Here is a 17188-nt window from a genome sequence, read left to right on the forward strand (position 1 = left end):
CTGCCACCAAAGGAACTCAAAATCTAATGGGAAGGGGCGGCTAGGTGGAGCAGTGGATAGAGCACCAGTCCTGGAGTCAGGAGTACCTGAGTTCAAATCCTACCTCAGACACTTAATAATTACCTAGCTGGGTGGCCTTGGGCAAGCCACTTAACCCCATTGGCCTTGCAAAAAAAACCTTAAAAAAATCTAATGGGGGAAAGAGAGAAGGAACAAGAGAAAAAAAAAACCACATATAATCAAGATAGATATAGGATAATTTGGAGGTAAATTAAAATGGAAAGTCCTAGTATTAAGGAGGTTGAAGAAGGTAAAATTTTATCTGGGACTTAAAGGATGCTAGGAAAGTCAAAGGGCAGGAATGAAGTGATGGGTACCCAGTGAAAAGTCATAGTGAAAGACTAGAGTCAAATAACTAACTAAGTAGGTCTGAAGCCCAATACTACCATTACAGAAAAGAAAAGTAGAACTTTGGGGAGATATCCTAAAACCTGTGATTCCAGAAGAATTTGCAATTGTGTCTGGAACATATTTTTTTCATATTGCACATTTGAATATGGCTGCATTTGACAATTTGAGAATTCCATAAAATGATCATTTAATGAAGGCGTTGACCTCAGGCCTCCATTTACTCTCTCTGGTCACCTCTCCCCAGCTCCCACTTCAACCTACTGAGAATGAAAGTTGTCATTTCTTAGAATGAAAAGAACTGATCACTTCCTCTGCAATCTTGATCATTCAAACTGCTGATCTCCCATTCCTACTAAATTGTAGGAAGTCAGACAATAAACATTCATTAAATCCTTAGCACATGCCAACCATTGTATTGGGAATACAAAGGAAATCAAACAAACAAAACCCTGAGAGCTACCATCTAAAAGTAAGCAGATTTTTAGGGTTGCATCCTTAAACTCAAAGATATAATATAAATAAATATAAAAAAATAAAATGTTAGACTTGAAGGGAACTTGGAAGTTAGAATGTCAGAGAGGGTAAGGACTTAGAGATCATATGTCCCCTCACTTCTCAGATAAAAATACCATTCACATATGTGAGTTTCTCTCTGTTTTTCTCTCCTTTCTCTCTCTGTCTGTCTTGTCTGTCTGTCTCTTTCTGGTCCTGTCTCTGTCACTAAATCTGTTTTTTATAAGTTATTTCCCCTTTGTCAGTCTCAGCTTTCTCATTTATAAAATAATGGTATTGGACTAGATGATCTCAAATATTCCTTTTAAGTTTTTAATGCCCTGGTCCTTTTCTGAAATAATTATTTCCAGCTAAGGTGAATGCCTGAATGCTAGTGCCCCCAAACTAACTCAGGAAAAAAACCCTGAAATTCATGTCAGACTGAATAATGGTCAAGAAATCCAATGAGAAATCACAATAAGTTATTTTTTTTCAGCCAGCAGTTCAAAGGCAGTTAAAAATGGGTAGGGGGTTGGGGTAGTGCCTATATAAGCAAACAAGTCTATAGCCATTCAAAGCTACTAGAGAAGCACTCAGTCTCCAGTGCATTCAAGAACACAAGTATATTCTACACTTGCGGTTTTGCCCAATCTTGCAGAAAGGACTTCTTTTGAGAAAGTCCCAGAGGCCTTTTCCACCTATAGCAGGGGCCCTTGGGGAGCAATATCAACCACTCTGGGTGTCACCAGTATAGGTTCAATAGAGTCTGGAGAAGGATGACAGTCAATGTGAGAGAGCTCAGGTGGAAGGAACTCTAAGATCCTTAGTGTTCTGTTCTGTTTCCCTGAAGTTCCAGTCATCTGAACAGCAAAGATCTGGGAGCAGTAGGGGAAGGAGGGTTGGATGGGAGGCTAGCTCTTGGATGTAGGTGACCAATCAAAGAACCTAGGGTAGATAGGATGAGATTAAGCAGGACCAGCAGTGTAACATTGAATGGAGCCTGGTTTTAGCAAAATGTCACAATTCAGGAATTAAAACTGAAGAGTTGAGAAAATAAAATTTAAGAAGATAACCAATATCAAAAATTATTGAAAATCTTCCACAGAGAGAGTAACTTTGTTAGTTAGTCCTTTGTGTTTAAAGAGGACCATGCTATTCTATACAGGATAACATGATTTGCACAGAATCTTTATTATAGTAAGGGGAGTGTTGTGCAAAGACACTCTTCTCACCACCTTTTCTAGGACAGTTTCACTCCTTTGCTTTGTTTTGATGGGAACTAGGACTTCTGATGATACTATGGGAATCCTTGACCTCAGGCATATGGTGCTTCTTCCATCTCAGTGAGGCACCGCGGCCTCCAAAAATGCTGAGAATAACAGAGGAACTTTGTAACAACAGCAAGTAATAAGTCAGAGGAAAAAGAAAAAGAATTTTCTGCGAGAACTACATGAATATCTAGAAGAAATGATGTAAGAGATGAAACAATTTTAAATGTTCTGAAGTAAAGAATTGGAAGAATGAAGAGCCTAGAAGAAAAAGTATAACTCTTACCCAAGTAATACACATTGGAAACTAGAATAGACAAAATGGATATAGTATGAAAAATCAGAATAAAATCTAAGTTAAAAAAGAAGAAAATGTAAGCTAATTGATATCAAGCATGTTAGACTTAACAAAGGATCAAGGAGAGATAATTTAAGACTAATTGTACTCTTCAAAAAACCATGACAAGAAAAGAAATAAGGACATTATTAAGAAAGCACAAATGAAAACTTCTTAAATCTATTTTAAATCAGAACAGAGGACATCTGCAAGAACTCAAAATGAAAAGTCCTATATCTCAACAAAATTTAGAGCTACTCCATCAAAAAAAATAGAATGCAACTATCTAGAGAAATAATTCAGGGACTCGGGAACTATAATAAGAATCATCCAAGGAAGAACTGGAAGTTTCTATTATAAAATAGAATATCTAGAAGATATGAAGCAAGAGATAAAAAATTTTAAATGCTCTTGGAGCAGATCTAGGAAGAGATTTTGGGATACAATATCCACCCCCCAAAGTGAAAGACATGTTTATGATAAAGAATACTTTACCTTGAAAAGCTATTTATTATTTTATGGGAGAGGAATGGATATTTAATAAAATTGAGGATATTAAAACATTTTTCAACTGAAAGATGATACCAAGTAGTAATTTGAAATAAAAGCATAAGATTCAAGAGAAATCTAGCAAATAAAATTCATTTGAGCAATCTTAAGAGGGTCATACAAAGTGGTTACAGTCTTCTATGGAAGAACAACAAAAATAACTAGCATGCATGTAGTACTTTATATAGAACAATGCTTTGGATCTATTATCTCATTTGATCTTCAGAGCACTGAAGTAGGAGCTGTGATTATCCCAATAATGAGGAAGTTGTGACTGCTAGGAGTTATCATTTTCCCTAGCAACTGAAACAGGATGTGAACTCAGGCCTTGCTAAGGTCAATTCTAATACTGTATCTTCTGTAGTATGCTAATGTGTTCTAAGGATACTGAAAAAAAGATAAAAAAATAAAACAAAACAAACAAAACAGAGGACCCCAAGATCCCAAAATGGAATGGTTCTGATTTGAGAGTTTTATGAGTGGAAAGAAAAGGATTTTTCAGTTGTTTCCAACTCTGTGATTCCATTTGGGATAATCTAGGCAGATACTAGAGTAGTTTGCCATTTCCATAGCCAGCACATTTTACAGCATTAAAATAAAGGGGACATGGAAGCATTTTAAATGTGGATAGAGAAAATCAGAATCCAGAAGTATTATATACTTAAAACAGCAAGTAGAAGAAAATTCAGATTTGAAGTCTCATACAATTCTCTTTTTGTGTTTTTTCTGTATATGCAGAAATGCTTTGTTTTCTGGTGTTTTAATCAGAAAAAAATCAAAAGAAAAAAGAAAGAAATGCTGTGAATGAAACAAGTCTTGCACAGTCTTGTTCATTTATCTCATAATTTTGAAAATGACTTTACATATACATATAGATACATACACACACATATATGTGTGTGTGTATGTGTGTGTGTATGTATGCATATGCAATTTTATTTTTCTATACAAATTCAGCCCTTTCCCTGACTTTCCTTTTCTGTGGAGGGTAGACATTTTTCCATTCCTTTAGATTTAGAGGTTTTTTCCCCCTTTCTCCCCTATCACCCAATCAGTTGCCAGAACCTGTTAATTTTTTCTCCATGGTCGATCTCAAAAACCTCCTTTTCTCTTTACAACATATAGTCATCACCCCAGGTCAAGTCTTCATTCTGTGTTGCTCTATTACTTCTGATGAGTCATAGGATTTATCTGAGCAAATGTATCCTTGCTGAATATAGCTCATAGCATGACACTAAGGCCAAATAAACTAAAGTAGCCACTTATTGTTTTTCTTGCCACTACTTCATAGCTACGAAATATTCTGTCCCTAAAAGGATATAATGTGTTTCTCCCCTTTTCCAGGCAGAAAACAGTCTGTGGTATGGGTGCAAAATGCTGCAAATGCTATTAGATGTAGTAATAGTTACAATTTTTCCTTGTTCCTTCTTAAAATATTTGTTACAAGGAAAAGTTCACTGGAGTAGAGGATGGGAAAGAGTTATATTAAGAAATAACTTTGATGTAAAAACAAGAGACAGCAATAAAACTAAAAAGAAAAATGATGCTTTGAAAGCATAGTTCTGACCCTAGCTCAAGGAGTTTAAGTTGGTTCTACCTGTCTATAGGATAAAATAAAGGCCCTTGTTTATTAAAAATTCCTTCAAAATCAAACTCTCAATTTTCTTTCCAAGCTATTGCAAATGGCTGCCCACCATGATCTCTATCTTCTCATTCAAACTAACTTACTGTTTCCTGTAAATGACATTCTACCTTCATGCTCTGCATGGAGGTTTCCTCAATCCTATGAGAAAAATAACTATTTCTCTCTTGAATTTCGTAACTAATTATTGTTTTAGGATCAAGTTCCCCCCTTTTCTACTTCTTCATCCATAACTCAATCATTGTCAGAAATCTTTCTTAAAAACTTACCCAATCAGTATGAATGAGATCTAATAAAAGAAAGTAAAAGATTCTTAAAATGCCTCTTTGAGATGCTATTGTTGTAACATGCATTATTATCCCCATTTGATTAACATCCTCACCATTGAGCACTGACATGATGTCATGTAGAAGCTATCTTGAAAAAGTCTCTGCCATCTGTTTCCAATACTTGACTCTTACAACCACCACCTAGTTTATGATTCTTTTTGCCTTCACTCATATTATTGTAATAGCCTTCTAAAGGATCTCCCTGTCTCCAACTTCCCTGTGCTCCAATCCATCCTTCATAAAGCTGCCAAGATCATCTTCCAAATTCACAAGTCCATTTCACTCCTTTGCTCAAAACTTTGATTGTTCACAGTATAAAATACAAACTTCTTGCTATGGAATTTAAGAAACTCTATAATCTGAATCTACCTTACCTTTTCAGGGATATTTTATTGAATTCTCCTTTTTATATTCCATGTTTCAGGCCAACCAGACTATTGATATTTCCATCTGCCCTATAACTTCTGCCTTTTTACATTCACCCAGATCATCCTTCTCTGAAGAGGGGGAAAGGGAAGGGAATAAGAACTCACTTGGAGCCTTTCATGTACCAGATATTTTTAAGAGCTCTTAAAAATGTTATCTCATTTGTTCCTCATTATAACCACTCTGCATGTTAGGTACTATTATTATCTCCATTTTATAGGTAAGACAGAGGTAAAGAGACTTGCCTAGGTTCACATAGTAAGTGTCTAAGGCTGGATTTGAATTCAGATCTCCCTGATTGTAGGTCCAGTGCACTTCTATTATGTCATCTGTCCCTGGGACCTCTGGAATGTCCTCCCTCCTTATCCCTTGTCTCATTTCAAGACTCAATCTAGATGACATCTCCAGAAATCCTTTCATATTTCTATTTGGATATCATTGTACCTTATTAAATTAAGGTTATTTTAAGAGGCAGCATTGTGTAGGGGATAGACATTTGGCTTTGAAGTTTGAGAGGCCTGAATTTAAATCTTGTGAAGCCCTAGGTAAGTCAACAGACCACTCACTTTCCCTGAAAACAGCCTATATTAATAAAATACCAGATCCTTCCCTCATTTCCCAAAATAAAAATAGGAAAAAAAATCTAATTTACTAAAAAATAGAAAATTAAGCACCTATAACATTCAAGGCAATAGTACTGAGGATAATCATAATAATAATTCTAAGGGAGCTTGTGCTATACTTTCTACAGGCCCAATTCACCTGCTATTGAGGCACCTTTCTTCTCCATGTTCATTCCTCCGTGGGTGGGAGTAGCCCTTTTTGATGGACTATATACCTAGAAAAGGCTGTCACTAAAAGTGGTGGGACTTAGCTATCATTTTCTTTCTTGCCCTTGCTTTCATACTTCTGTCCAAAGGGTGAGCTTATTAGCTTATTTGCATGATGAATTGAACCAGGAAGAGTGGCACTTTTTCCCCACTTCTCTTCTGCCCAACTAGGAAATGCAGTGGATAGACCACTGACTTTGGAGTCAGGAGGACAGGAGGTTGAATCTGGGCTCAGGCACTTGACACTTACTAAATGTGTGACCTTGGGCAAGTCACTTATCCCTGTCTGCTTCACATCCACTTGTTCCGATTCATATCTGGCCACAAGACCTAAATGTCTCCAGAGGAAAAAGTGAGACTGGTGACTTAGCATAGCACCCCCCCCCAAATCCAATTCATGTGCTTGTCATGGCATCACCTCCCTGACATGGTTTTCAAATATCATTAATCTTCTTCCCAGGCTCAAATAAATGGGCCTGAGGTTTTTATATTTTGAGGGTTTGTTTCACCCTCAGGTTCAGCTCATGCAGCAAATTTCCCAGTGACCTAGGAGCTTGCACCACTGTGATCCTTAAAGCTCAAATTGCAGGTGGGATAATGCATTTATCCTCAAGAGAAGTCCTGAGAAGCCAGGGGCCTGGGACTCTAGCCCAGCATGGGTTTTGGACTTGGATTTGGGATTGCTCTATGGGAACTGAGCTAACCTATTGATATATATTTTATTATTATGAGTTTTAAAGTATATATATATATATATATATATATATATATATATATATATTTCTTTGTAAAAGCTAATCTGACTTTTAATGGTTAAATTCTGTTGAGGTACAGAGGACCTTCCTGTACTTGAAAGAATAGCTTCACTGGGGTTCCAGCATCTATATCCCTCAACCCCTTCAACAATATGGAAGAATCTGGGAGGGATGAGATGAATGTAACAGGACTGACAGTCGGGGCCAAGGTAATAACAACAGCGACAATAATAAGATTTGGTCAGTGCTATAAGATTTACACATATTATATCATTCTAGCCTTACAACAATCATAACAATCAAGTGATTAGTATTGTCATTGTTGTTATCAGTATTATTATTCCCAATTTACAGGTGAGGAAACTGTGGCCTAGAACCTAAGTAACTTGTTACAGGTCGAATGGCTAGTTAGTGATTGAGGATTAATTCAGATCTTGCTGACCTCAAGGTCAACAGTCTAGCAACTGAAAAAAACCCCCAAAATTCCAGCCCTGAAGAAACTTACATTTTATAGAATAGAGATAATTCTTGAATGGTTAAATGTTATGAGACAGGAATGATTCTACCTGCCCATGTTCTATTTTCTTTTAAACCAATGTTAATTTTCTTGATATTAATACACAAGTATAGGCTGAGCTTTACAAACATCCCTCCCAGATGTGGAAACACTCACTTCATTATCTCGATCCTTCTCTAAGAAATGTCGAGCGACGTGACTTGGCAGAATGTTACGAAGCATGTTCTCATTGTGCTCCCTCAGTTCTTTCATCTCATTGATCTCTTCTTTGGCCTGAACACGCCAGAGGAAGTCCAGACGAGCTGTGTATTCCAGCTGTGGTGGTTAAGAGAGAGAGGGAAGAGAGACAGAGAGAAACAAACACAGAAAACTTTTAGGCACTGAAGTTAAACCTATGAAAGAGAGTTTCTCTGGATTTTTTTAAACCATTAGTAATGTGATTTACATGTATTCAATTTGGTTACCATTTTCTCAGCAGCAGGGGCATGGAGTAGGTTATCTTTTAAGATTTTTTCCCAATGTTATAATAGAATATAGAAAGGATCAGTGAATCTCCCCGATGGCATTTAGTCCAACCCAATGTACAAATTGCTCTTACAACATTCCTAACAAATCATGGCCAGGGATGGAGGATGTTTTAGGGCTTCTAAGACAGCCCATTCCATTTTTTGAAAATTCTAATTTCTAGAAAGTTATGCTTATGATGAAGTGAAATATATTTCCTGTAACTTTTAGTTATTAGATCTAATTCTGTGTTCTAAATTCTCATAGAAATGTATCTAGAGAAGGACTGATAAAAGTATGTATAGAATGATTTTATACATATATATATACACACACACACACACACATATATATATATATATGTATATTTGTTTCTAATAGTTTCCATATCTAGCACCTAAATGAGAAGGAAGGAAAAAAGGAAAAACAAAAAAAGAAAGTTACATGATACTTTTATTATATATTTAAAAGGAATAGCAAATTATGTATAAAAAGTTTCAGTTTCATGTGCAATCTTTTTTCCTATTCTACTATGTTGCTTGTTTTATTTCTGAAGTTCAGAATAAAATAAATTATTTTAAATACCTTTTCATTTACTCACTCATTCAAACTCACCCCTCTTTCTTAATTTTTTTATTCCCATCAAGGGCATCACAATTAAATTCAGTGGTCAAGATTCATTGTTAAGGCTAATCGTTTTTTTAACTTGCTTAACTCTCATTAAGTCTTACTGTTTCTATCTGCACAATGTTGTTTTTTAATATCTTTCTCCCTATTCTCATAATCCTGAACTGCATCACTTCTTGCCCAGGCTATTGTAACAACTTCCTTGTTTGTGTTTTGCTTCTCATTCCTCCCTTCTTTTTAATTCTCCATAAAGGCCAAATTGAGATGTCCAAAGCATAGGTCTGATTACATTATTCTTGCACAAGAATATTCAGCAATTTCCTAGATAGGGATCCCTATCCCTTACCTCTATCCCTCCTCCTGAATCCCTGTTCATATTCAAGGATAAATGGAAACATATCTGGTTGGTATTTAAAACCTTTAGAAATCTAGCTTGAACTGTTCTTTTTAAAGGTCTAAGTCCAGTACCCTTCCCCCACCGCCTGCCCCTCTATCAAGTCTGTGTTCCAGTCAGATTGGTCAATTTGAAGTTCCTTCTATGAGACATTCTGTATTCTCCTCCATGTCTTTGTTCAGGTTATTGTCCTTTTTGCCTGCAATGCACTCCTTCCTCATTTCTGCCACCAGGAATTTCCAGCCTCCTTCCATGCTTAACTCTAATTCCACCTCATCTACTAGACCAGTGCTGTCCAAAATGCCCCCGCAATGCAATTTTATGCAGTAAATCTGAGAGTTTATTAAATGGTTTAGTAAATGAAGCAGAGCTACCACAGAGCTCTCAGTAAAATGGTAAATCAAAATATATTGTCTATTGTTTCAATAAAAACTTTTAAAAGTAAGATAGGACCTTTCCCAATCTCTGGGATTGCTAGGGCTCTAACACCACAGAAATTAATTTTTGTTTATTTCTTATTTATTTTGTATTTATCTGTCTGGGCAAATATTGTTTCTTTGGTCAAACATAATTTCCTAGAAGGCAGGGACTAATGTTTTTGGAGGCTTCATGTTTGCAATTAACAAATATTATTGAATTAATATTGTCAAGTCAGCTACCTTGTTAACTTTTCAATTCTTAGAAGGTCAGATTTGTAGAAGAGGGTTTGGATTTTTATTGTGTGGCCCAGAAGGCAAATCTAGGCAAAATGGGCCTAAATTGAAACAAAGAAAATTTTTGCTTTATATAATTCTTTACAACTTTACAAACTTACAATTTATATAATTCTTTACAACTATTGTATTATTATTCAAAAGTGTGTTGGGTTACTTTAGGAGCAAATGAATTATCTCTCACTACAGGTCTCCAAGAAAAGACTAAAAGACTGGGCTACACTGAAAGGAAGGAAACAATCATTTCTTAAGCACCAGGCAGGGACAGTAGGTTGTGCAGTGGATAGATCCCTGGACCTGGAGTCAGAAGGACCTGAGTTCAAATGTGGACTCAGATACTTATTACTTGTATGACATAGGAAATGGCAAACGACTCCACTATATTTTCTGGGAAACACCAAATGGTGTCACAAAGAGTGACCTAATTGACTAAACAACAACAAATGACACTGTGCTAATGGTTTTATGAATATTAATTCACTTGATCCTCTCTACAACCCTTGGAGGTAGGGACTATTATGATCTTCATTTAAGTGAGGTTAGCAGAGGTTAAGTGACTTACTGAATGTCATAGAACTAGTGTCTAAAACTGTATTTAAACTCAGCTCTTCCTGACTCAAGGTCTAGTGCTTGTACTCACTGTACCATGTAGCCATTTCCAACTTTCAGTCAATGTGCAAAAGAATCCTTCTTAAGTATAGGTTAGTCTAAATGAGCTTTGAGATTCTATGCATATATATATATACATATATATATATATACATATATATATATGTAGAACTGAATAAAAAAAGGAAATGGAACCAAGTATTTCACATAAAAAATTTTCTTTTGCAAATTTGAATTAGGTTAAGTAATCACTTGAATCCCTTTTATTTGTGAAATTCTATGAATTTATGCTTCTATCATTTTCATCATTTAAAATGTTATTTTTTATTAACAAATATAAAAAAATTCCATAGGCAAAAGAAAACATAAAATAAAGTTTACATGTAAAAATAAAAATTTATATTACTTATAGGTTGCTTTTTTTAAAAAAAGTACATAATGGATTTTACAACTGTCAAAATGTTACAAGCTTTCAAAGCTATCGTTCTTGTCTTTATTTTCTTCTGAATTGCCTGATCCATTCATTTTAAAAAAATGTTTCATTTACCTTTTTTCTTTTCTCCTTTTCTTTTTTTAGCTCCCTTCTCTACCCTAAACCTCCACCTCACCAAGTTAAAATAAAAGAAAAACACAATTCTTGTTTAAAAAATCAGCTAAGCAACAAAATCATACTTTTGCTTCATTCAAAACTGTTTTTTTAAGAAGTGGGTGGCATGTTTCCTCATAAGTCTTTTAGAGCAATAATCATTGCTTTGATCAGATTTATCAAATCTTTTAAGTTGTTTCTCTTTATAATGTTGTTGTTATTGAATAAATTGTTCTTCTCTGCTCAATTTATTCATCGGATCATATAATAGTTTCTCTGAAACTGTCCCAGTCATCATTTCTTACAAAACAATAATATTCTAATTTATTGATAGACCATAATTTGTACAAACATACCTTAATTGTCGGGTACCTCCTTAGATTCAAATTCTTTGTTACAATAAAAAGTACTGTTAAAATATTTTGTATATATTGTATATATTACCTCATTCTTTGAGCACTGTGGGGAATGGGTCTGGTGGGGGCATTGATGGTTCAAAGGGAGTGTGAATTTAGTGACTTTTGGCTGGACAAATTCACAGAATCACCTAAAATGGGAACACTTCCATTATTTTCCATTTTCCTTTATTCTGTCATCTTTCTAATAGGTGTGAAGTGGTTTATTAAATATATGGAAAATTTTTCATATACTTCTTTTTATATTGTTTTTAAAGTAAAAAAAAAAAAACTTTTGACCTAGGGTACCATAGAAATGGCCTCCTAGTATAAGGACATGTGGCTTAAACAAAGTAAAATAAATTCATGTTCAGCTCTTGTGCCATCAGAGAAAGAAAATGCATAATGCTTCCTAATCCAAACTGTCTAATTGGAAAAATAGGGACAAGTTGTATAGACAGAGATGCTGTACTGGAAAGAGCATTGGACCTGAAGGTTGAGAACTTGAGTTCCAGTCTCTGCTTGGGCGATTGATATTAGGAAAATTACTTTACCCGGCTAGGTCTCAATTTCCTCAATTATAAAATACAGAGGTTGACTGGACTGTGTCTGAGATTCCCTTACACTTAAGATCTATGATCCTTGGATTCCAGGTTTGGACTGTTTTCCTCAAATAAATTCTAAGTCAAAAATATATATTTTTTGAAAACTCAGGAGGCAAAATATAATTTATATTAAAGCATATAAATAAAGAGATACATACTATAAATGAGTTATAATACAGGCTAACAATGACATGGCACTAGGCACTAGAAGTTAAATGTTCTAGGATACTTTCTGGTAGATTGTAAAGATTCTACTTCATGCTATTAAGAAAAATGTAAATTTTTGATATTGAAATTTGCTATCATTTTCCACTGTCAGGGAAAAACAAAATAAGTCCAATGTTTCAAAATTTTGTGAAGATTAGGGAGTTGAGACAGCACAGAAGACAGCTCTGTACTTAAGAGTCAGAAGAATTAGACTGAGTTCTAATCTTATCTCTGATATTTGATGTATGAGATCTTTGAGAAATCATCATCTCAGGAACTCAATTTTCAAATCAGTGAAATGAAAGCAGTAGGGATGTTTGAACTTGTTGCTTGAACTCCTTCTCAGAATAACCTTTTTAAATAATTACTGAAAATGTTAAATTTATTTAGAAGTTAATCAAAATATGGATGTACTTTTCCCCATCCTGATTCACAGATTCCCTTTTCCATTGATGGGTGATCTGTGAACTCCAGGTTAAGAATCCTAGATATAGAGGAGCTCTAAACTCTGGAATTCATCTCTGAAGTTTAGTTTTGTTTTCTTAAAAATAGAGGCACTCATACTAAAATCCTAGATAAATGAGAGTTATATTTTCAAAAAGACAATGTGTCAGGCAGTTCTCAGACTCGTGGGTCAAGCCAGAAGTTTGCAGAAGCCTAGCTAGTTCTCTAAGATTTCTATCATGTCCTCTGGATGCTCTTTTTTGGTCAATTCAATATTATTTATCTAGGTAGAAGGAATCAGGGGAATATCATGTGTGTATGTGTGTTTGTGTGCATGTATGTGTATGTGTGTGTGTGTGTGAGAGAGAGAGAGACAGACAGTCAGACAGAGACAGAGACAGAGATCCAAAGAAAGGGAAACAGAAACAGAGATGCAAAGAGAAAGTTCAAAAGTTAGAAAGGAAAGCAGGGCTAAAATAAGAGTTTCAGATTGAAAGCCTCATGTCCTCCTTATCCCCTGTAAATATCAGTGATATTAGAAAGAGGTCATAAAATGACATTATATACCATATTATATGAAATCTTCCTACTCCTATGCCTTCCTTTTGGAGATTTGGAAATGCCTTAGTCCCTGTCACATTCCATGGGGCTGCATGACAATGTCTTCTCCTTTCATGGTAAATGGTAAAGCTGGGGCAGAGTATGATTACTTTACCTGAGCAATCCCTGACCCCTCAAGCACACTCATCCCTAAGACTTCTGAGTCATCTGTGAGACTGAAAATGCACCCAAATTGTGCTACTTCCTAGTCCCATCTTTCCTTCACCTGCCTTGGAAGTGGGAGTGTTTAGCATATCACTTTCACATAGATACTAGATGAAATTTCCCAATTATTGAGTTACATAACTGCGTTGGTGACTTGGCAGATTTCTAATTACATATGCTCACAGTCGAAGATTCTGCGTAAGAGGGATCAATGGTTATTATTAAACACTTTAATAAAAATAGAGAGACATCTGAATCACAAAGAGAAAAGAAAGGTACCAGGTAACAAGCATAGGAGTGGGCAGACTGTACTGGATGGGAATATAATGAATAATAACTTGGCAAAAGCTGTAGTTAGATGACAATGAGTATGATGCATTTCTTCAGAGGAAGTACTTGTTTAAGACAGAGAAGAGTTGAACTGCCAAAAGATTGCAGCCTCTGCTCTACAAATAACAGACATTTGACCTTGGGCAAATGATTGAGCCTCTCTGGCTCTCACTATCTTCATCTAAGGAAAAAAAACATCTAAAATGTACAAATTAATAGCCTTTATCCTTGACATTGCTTCAATCATTTGATAGAATATAAGCTTCTTGAGGGCATGGACTTTTATTCTTGTCTTCCTACTGCCTAGCACAGTAAGGTAATTGAAAAATGAAAGCAGAATTTGGCTGAATGAATCTTCTTTAACATATTCTGACCTATAGGTTAACTTTTTTTCTCCTCATTATACCAAGGGTTCCATGGAAAGGGCAGGGATGGTATGGTGGGTAGAAACATTGGTTGTTGAACTGATTTTGAGTGAAAGGACATGGGTTAGGCATACATTATGCCAATTATTAGCCATGGGTTAAATAACATAAAGTCTTGGTTTTCCCCCTGTATAAAAGGGGGATAGTGACATTTGTACTCTCATAATTTTCTTGTAATCTGTATAGATAACCTAGGATTATATGTGTTCTTCCCTAGTTGTCAGACCAAAAACTAGTCTGTTTTTTTGATCTATATTTTTGAAAGCAGTCACATTGAGGGATGTGATGTTCAATGTTCCCTGCTCTGTGCTTGAAGAGATGACATAGGGTTGTGGAAGACATGATTCTTGTCCTCAAGGATATAGTCACAATTCTGATGCTTTGGAATGAGTGGATGTGAATGGAGAATCTCCAACATAATTTGGGAAATTCAATAGAGGTTAGTACTTTGTGCTAAGATCATTATTTTTAGTTACTGTCTTCATGGTTAATTTAAATGAAAATTTAAATTTCTCAAAATTTGCTTTAATCTTCATATTCAAAAAGGTGAATTTGTTCCTGGAATATTATAAAAGGCATATAATGCATAAATGGTATTTTTTTGCTATTTGCCAATATCTATCACCTGATTTTAACTGCCTAGAAGGCATTTCCCTACTTAATTCTGCATCTAATAATACTGAATTTTATCCAAAGATCAGCTCAATTGCTATCTTTTACAGGAAACCTTTCCTCCCATGAATCCAATGCTAGTACCCCCCCAAACCTGTCTTTGTTTTGTATGTGTCATAGAGACAGAAATACCACACAACATAACATATTTACAGGTATACATAGACATAAATACATATGTATGTATATATATGGAGAGAGAGAGAGAGAGAGAGAGAGAGAGAGAGAGACAATCCTATCTAGACCCTTCTATCTATATATAGTTATATATATATACATATATATATATATACATACAACATTGGTATAGCTATATATATAAAAATGTAAAATGTGTATAAACATATGATACATGTTTATATATAAATTACATTTAAATATTTTATATAGAGATATATAGCAAATATGTTTATATCTCTTTATGTATACACACAGATATATATATATATATATATATATATGTATATATTGACATATATCTGTGTGTATGTATATGAAGAGAGAGAAAGGGAGAAATATATGAATAGAGCATGTGCCCTATTCTGGATTCTAAATAATCACATATACTGGCTCAGTGTTTGGCTGATGGCAGATGAGACTTTTGGTTGCTTCTGTTAAGCAATATGAATTGTGCAGAGGAAACTGGGCACTTTGAGATAAGGCAATACCCTTATTGATCACTGAGCAGGAAGAGTTGCTCACTGGACTTTTAAAAAAGGGAAGAGATCTATCCTTGACTGTTTTTCTTTGGACTTTCCATGTGGTACAGAGTTCACATGTGAAGGTCAAGAAAGTACAGCTTGCCCAACTTAACTTGGCCTGCTATTTGAGCCCATGGCAACTAAAGTCCATGACCTATCGAAGTGAGGCTCATCTAGGGCTTGGGGATACCTCTTCCTTTCTTCTTCACCTTAGATGAACAAATATTATTCCTGAGATAGATGTATCCAAGCTCAAAAGCTACTATTGTGAATTTGAGAAACTTGAATACTCTGGTTCCTCAATTGTTACTGACTTCAGTTTGGAAGAATCTTTGGCACCTACTCTTGCACTCTTGGAGAAGATTATCATGGGTTGGAAGAGCATCCTCATCCAGATCTGATTTGTCAGAAGACATAGAATTTGAAGGGGCTAATATTGAGTTAAGGGAAAATGTAAAATGCTTAATCAGTAGTCATGTAAAATGTTTCAGAATTGGATAATTTCAAGTATTGTGTTAAACATTTCTTTTGTGTGTAAGGATTAAAAACCTGTCCCATACCTGAGGGTAGCTAGGTCGTACAATGGAATTAGGAGGACCTAAGTTCAAATCTGGCCTCAGACACTTCACACTTACTGGCTTTGTGACCTTGTGCAAGTCACTTAACCCTGATTGCCTTGAATCTAGGGTCATTTGCAGTCATCCTATTTCATATCTAATGGCTGGACCCAGATAATTTTAGTAGAAAGTGAGGGTGGTGACTTTACATGCACACCTCACTTAAATTCAATTCTCATGCATGTCATAGTATTAACTCTTTCATGTTGTGATCTTCGAGAACAAAGAACAAACAGCAACAGCATTTTATAATAAGTGCTTTTCTATTCCCCTTTTTGGGTGAGATATTAAATATGAACTAAAATCTTAGCTTTAATGTGCTATGCTGGGATTGGGGAGTTTAATGAGCCAAAGGATAATAAAAGCCTTAAGTCTTAAAATTAGTGGTCAGGTTGCTGAATAGCTAAGCCCAGTTCTAACTCTTTCTTGACTAGTGGATAAAAGAGGAGGGTGAGTATCTTGACTTACTTCATCCATTCTTTTGTCTGTCTCTGTGTGTATGTATCTATGTATCTAGCTATGTATGTATCTATTGCTTCCCAAGTTAAAATAAAAACTCCTAAAGTGAAAGGACTATTTCTCTTTGTTCTTTTTACTTCAAATGATTTAATACAATGCCTAGAACTTGAAAAGTAATTGATTGATTAGACAAAAGAATTAATTTCCTCAAGATCTATTGGTTCCCTCATCACTGGAGAAGTTTAAGAAAAAGTTAAATTTTTATTTTTGAGATTTATTGAGGAGTATCATGCTAGGTGGATGTCTTGGGAATGTAAAAAAAATCTTACTGTCCTCACACCTGAAACTAACAAGATAAGCCCTAGCCTGAGTACATAAGCAGAATGGGAAATGATTAGGTTTGGGGAGAACTGAAGATTCTCCCTAAGTATAAACACTCCCTTGAGATATTTTCTGAATATCCAGTTCCTGGGATCAGTAGATCAGAGTCTTCTTTGTTTGGAGGTTGTTTTAAGTTGGAGACCCAGGAGCCATTCTTTGGAGTCTACCCTGAGGTATGGATGAATAGCATAGGACATT

The 17188-nt window shown here is 35.3% G+C and overlaps 1 protein-coding gene across 2 annotated transcripts in view; it reads right to left on the reverse strand.

The window, feature by feature from the left end:
• Positions 1-17188, reverse strand: part of ADCY8 (adenylate cyclase 8) — a 397409-nt gene that overhangs the window by 73288 nt on the left and 306933 nt on the right. For both annotated transcript variants that reach the window (XM_074202342.1, XM_074202341.1), the window contains one exon: positions 7713-7871. In XM_074202342.1, coding sequence (XP_074058443.1) covers positions 7713-7871 — 159 coding nt within the window. The remainder of the gene's footprint in view (positions 1-7712; positions 7872-17188) is intronic.

The sequence above is a fragment of the Macrotis lagotis genome, chromosome X, assembly GCF_037893015.1.
Source record: "Macrotis lagotis isolate mMagLag1 chromosome X, bilby.v1.9.chrom.fasta, whole genome shotgun sequence".
NCBI lineage: Eukaryota > Metazoa > Chordata > Mammalia > Peramelemorphia > Peramelidae > Macrotis > Macrotis lagotis.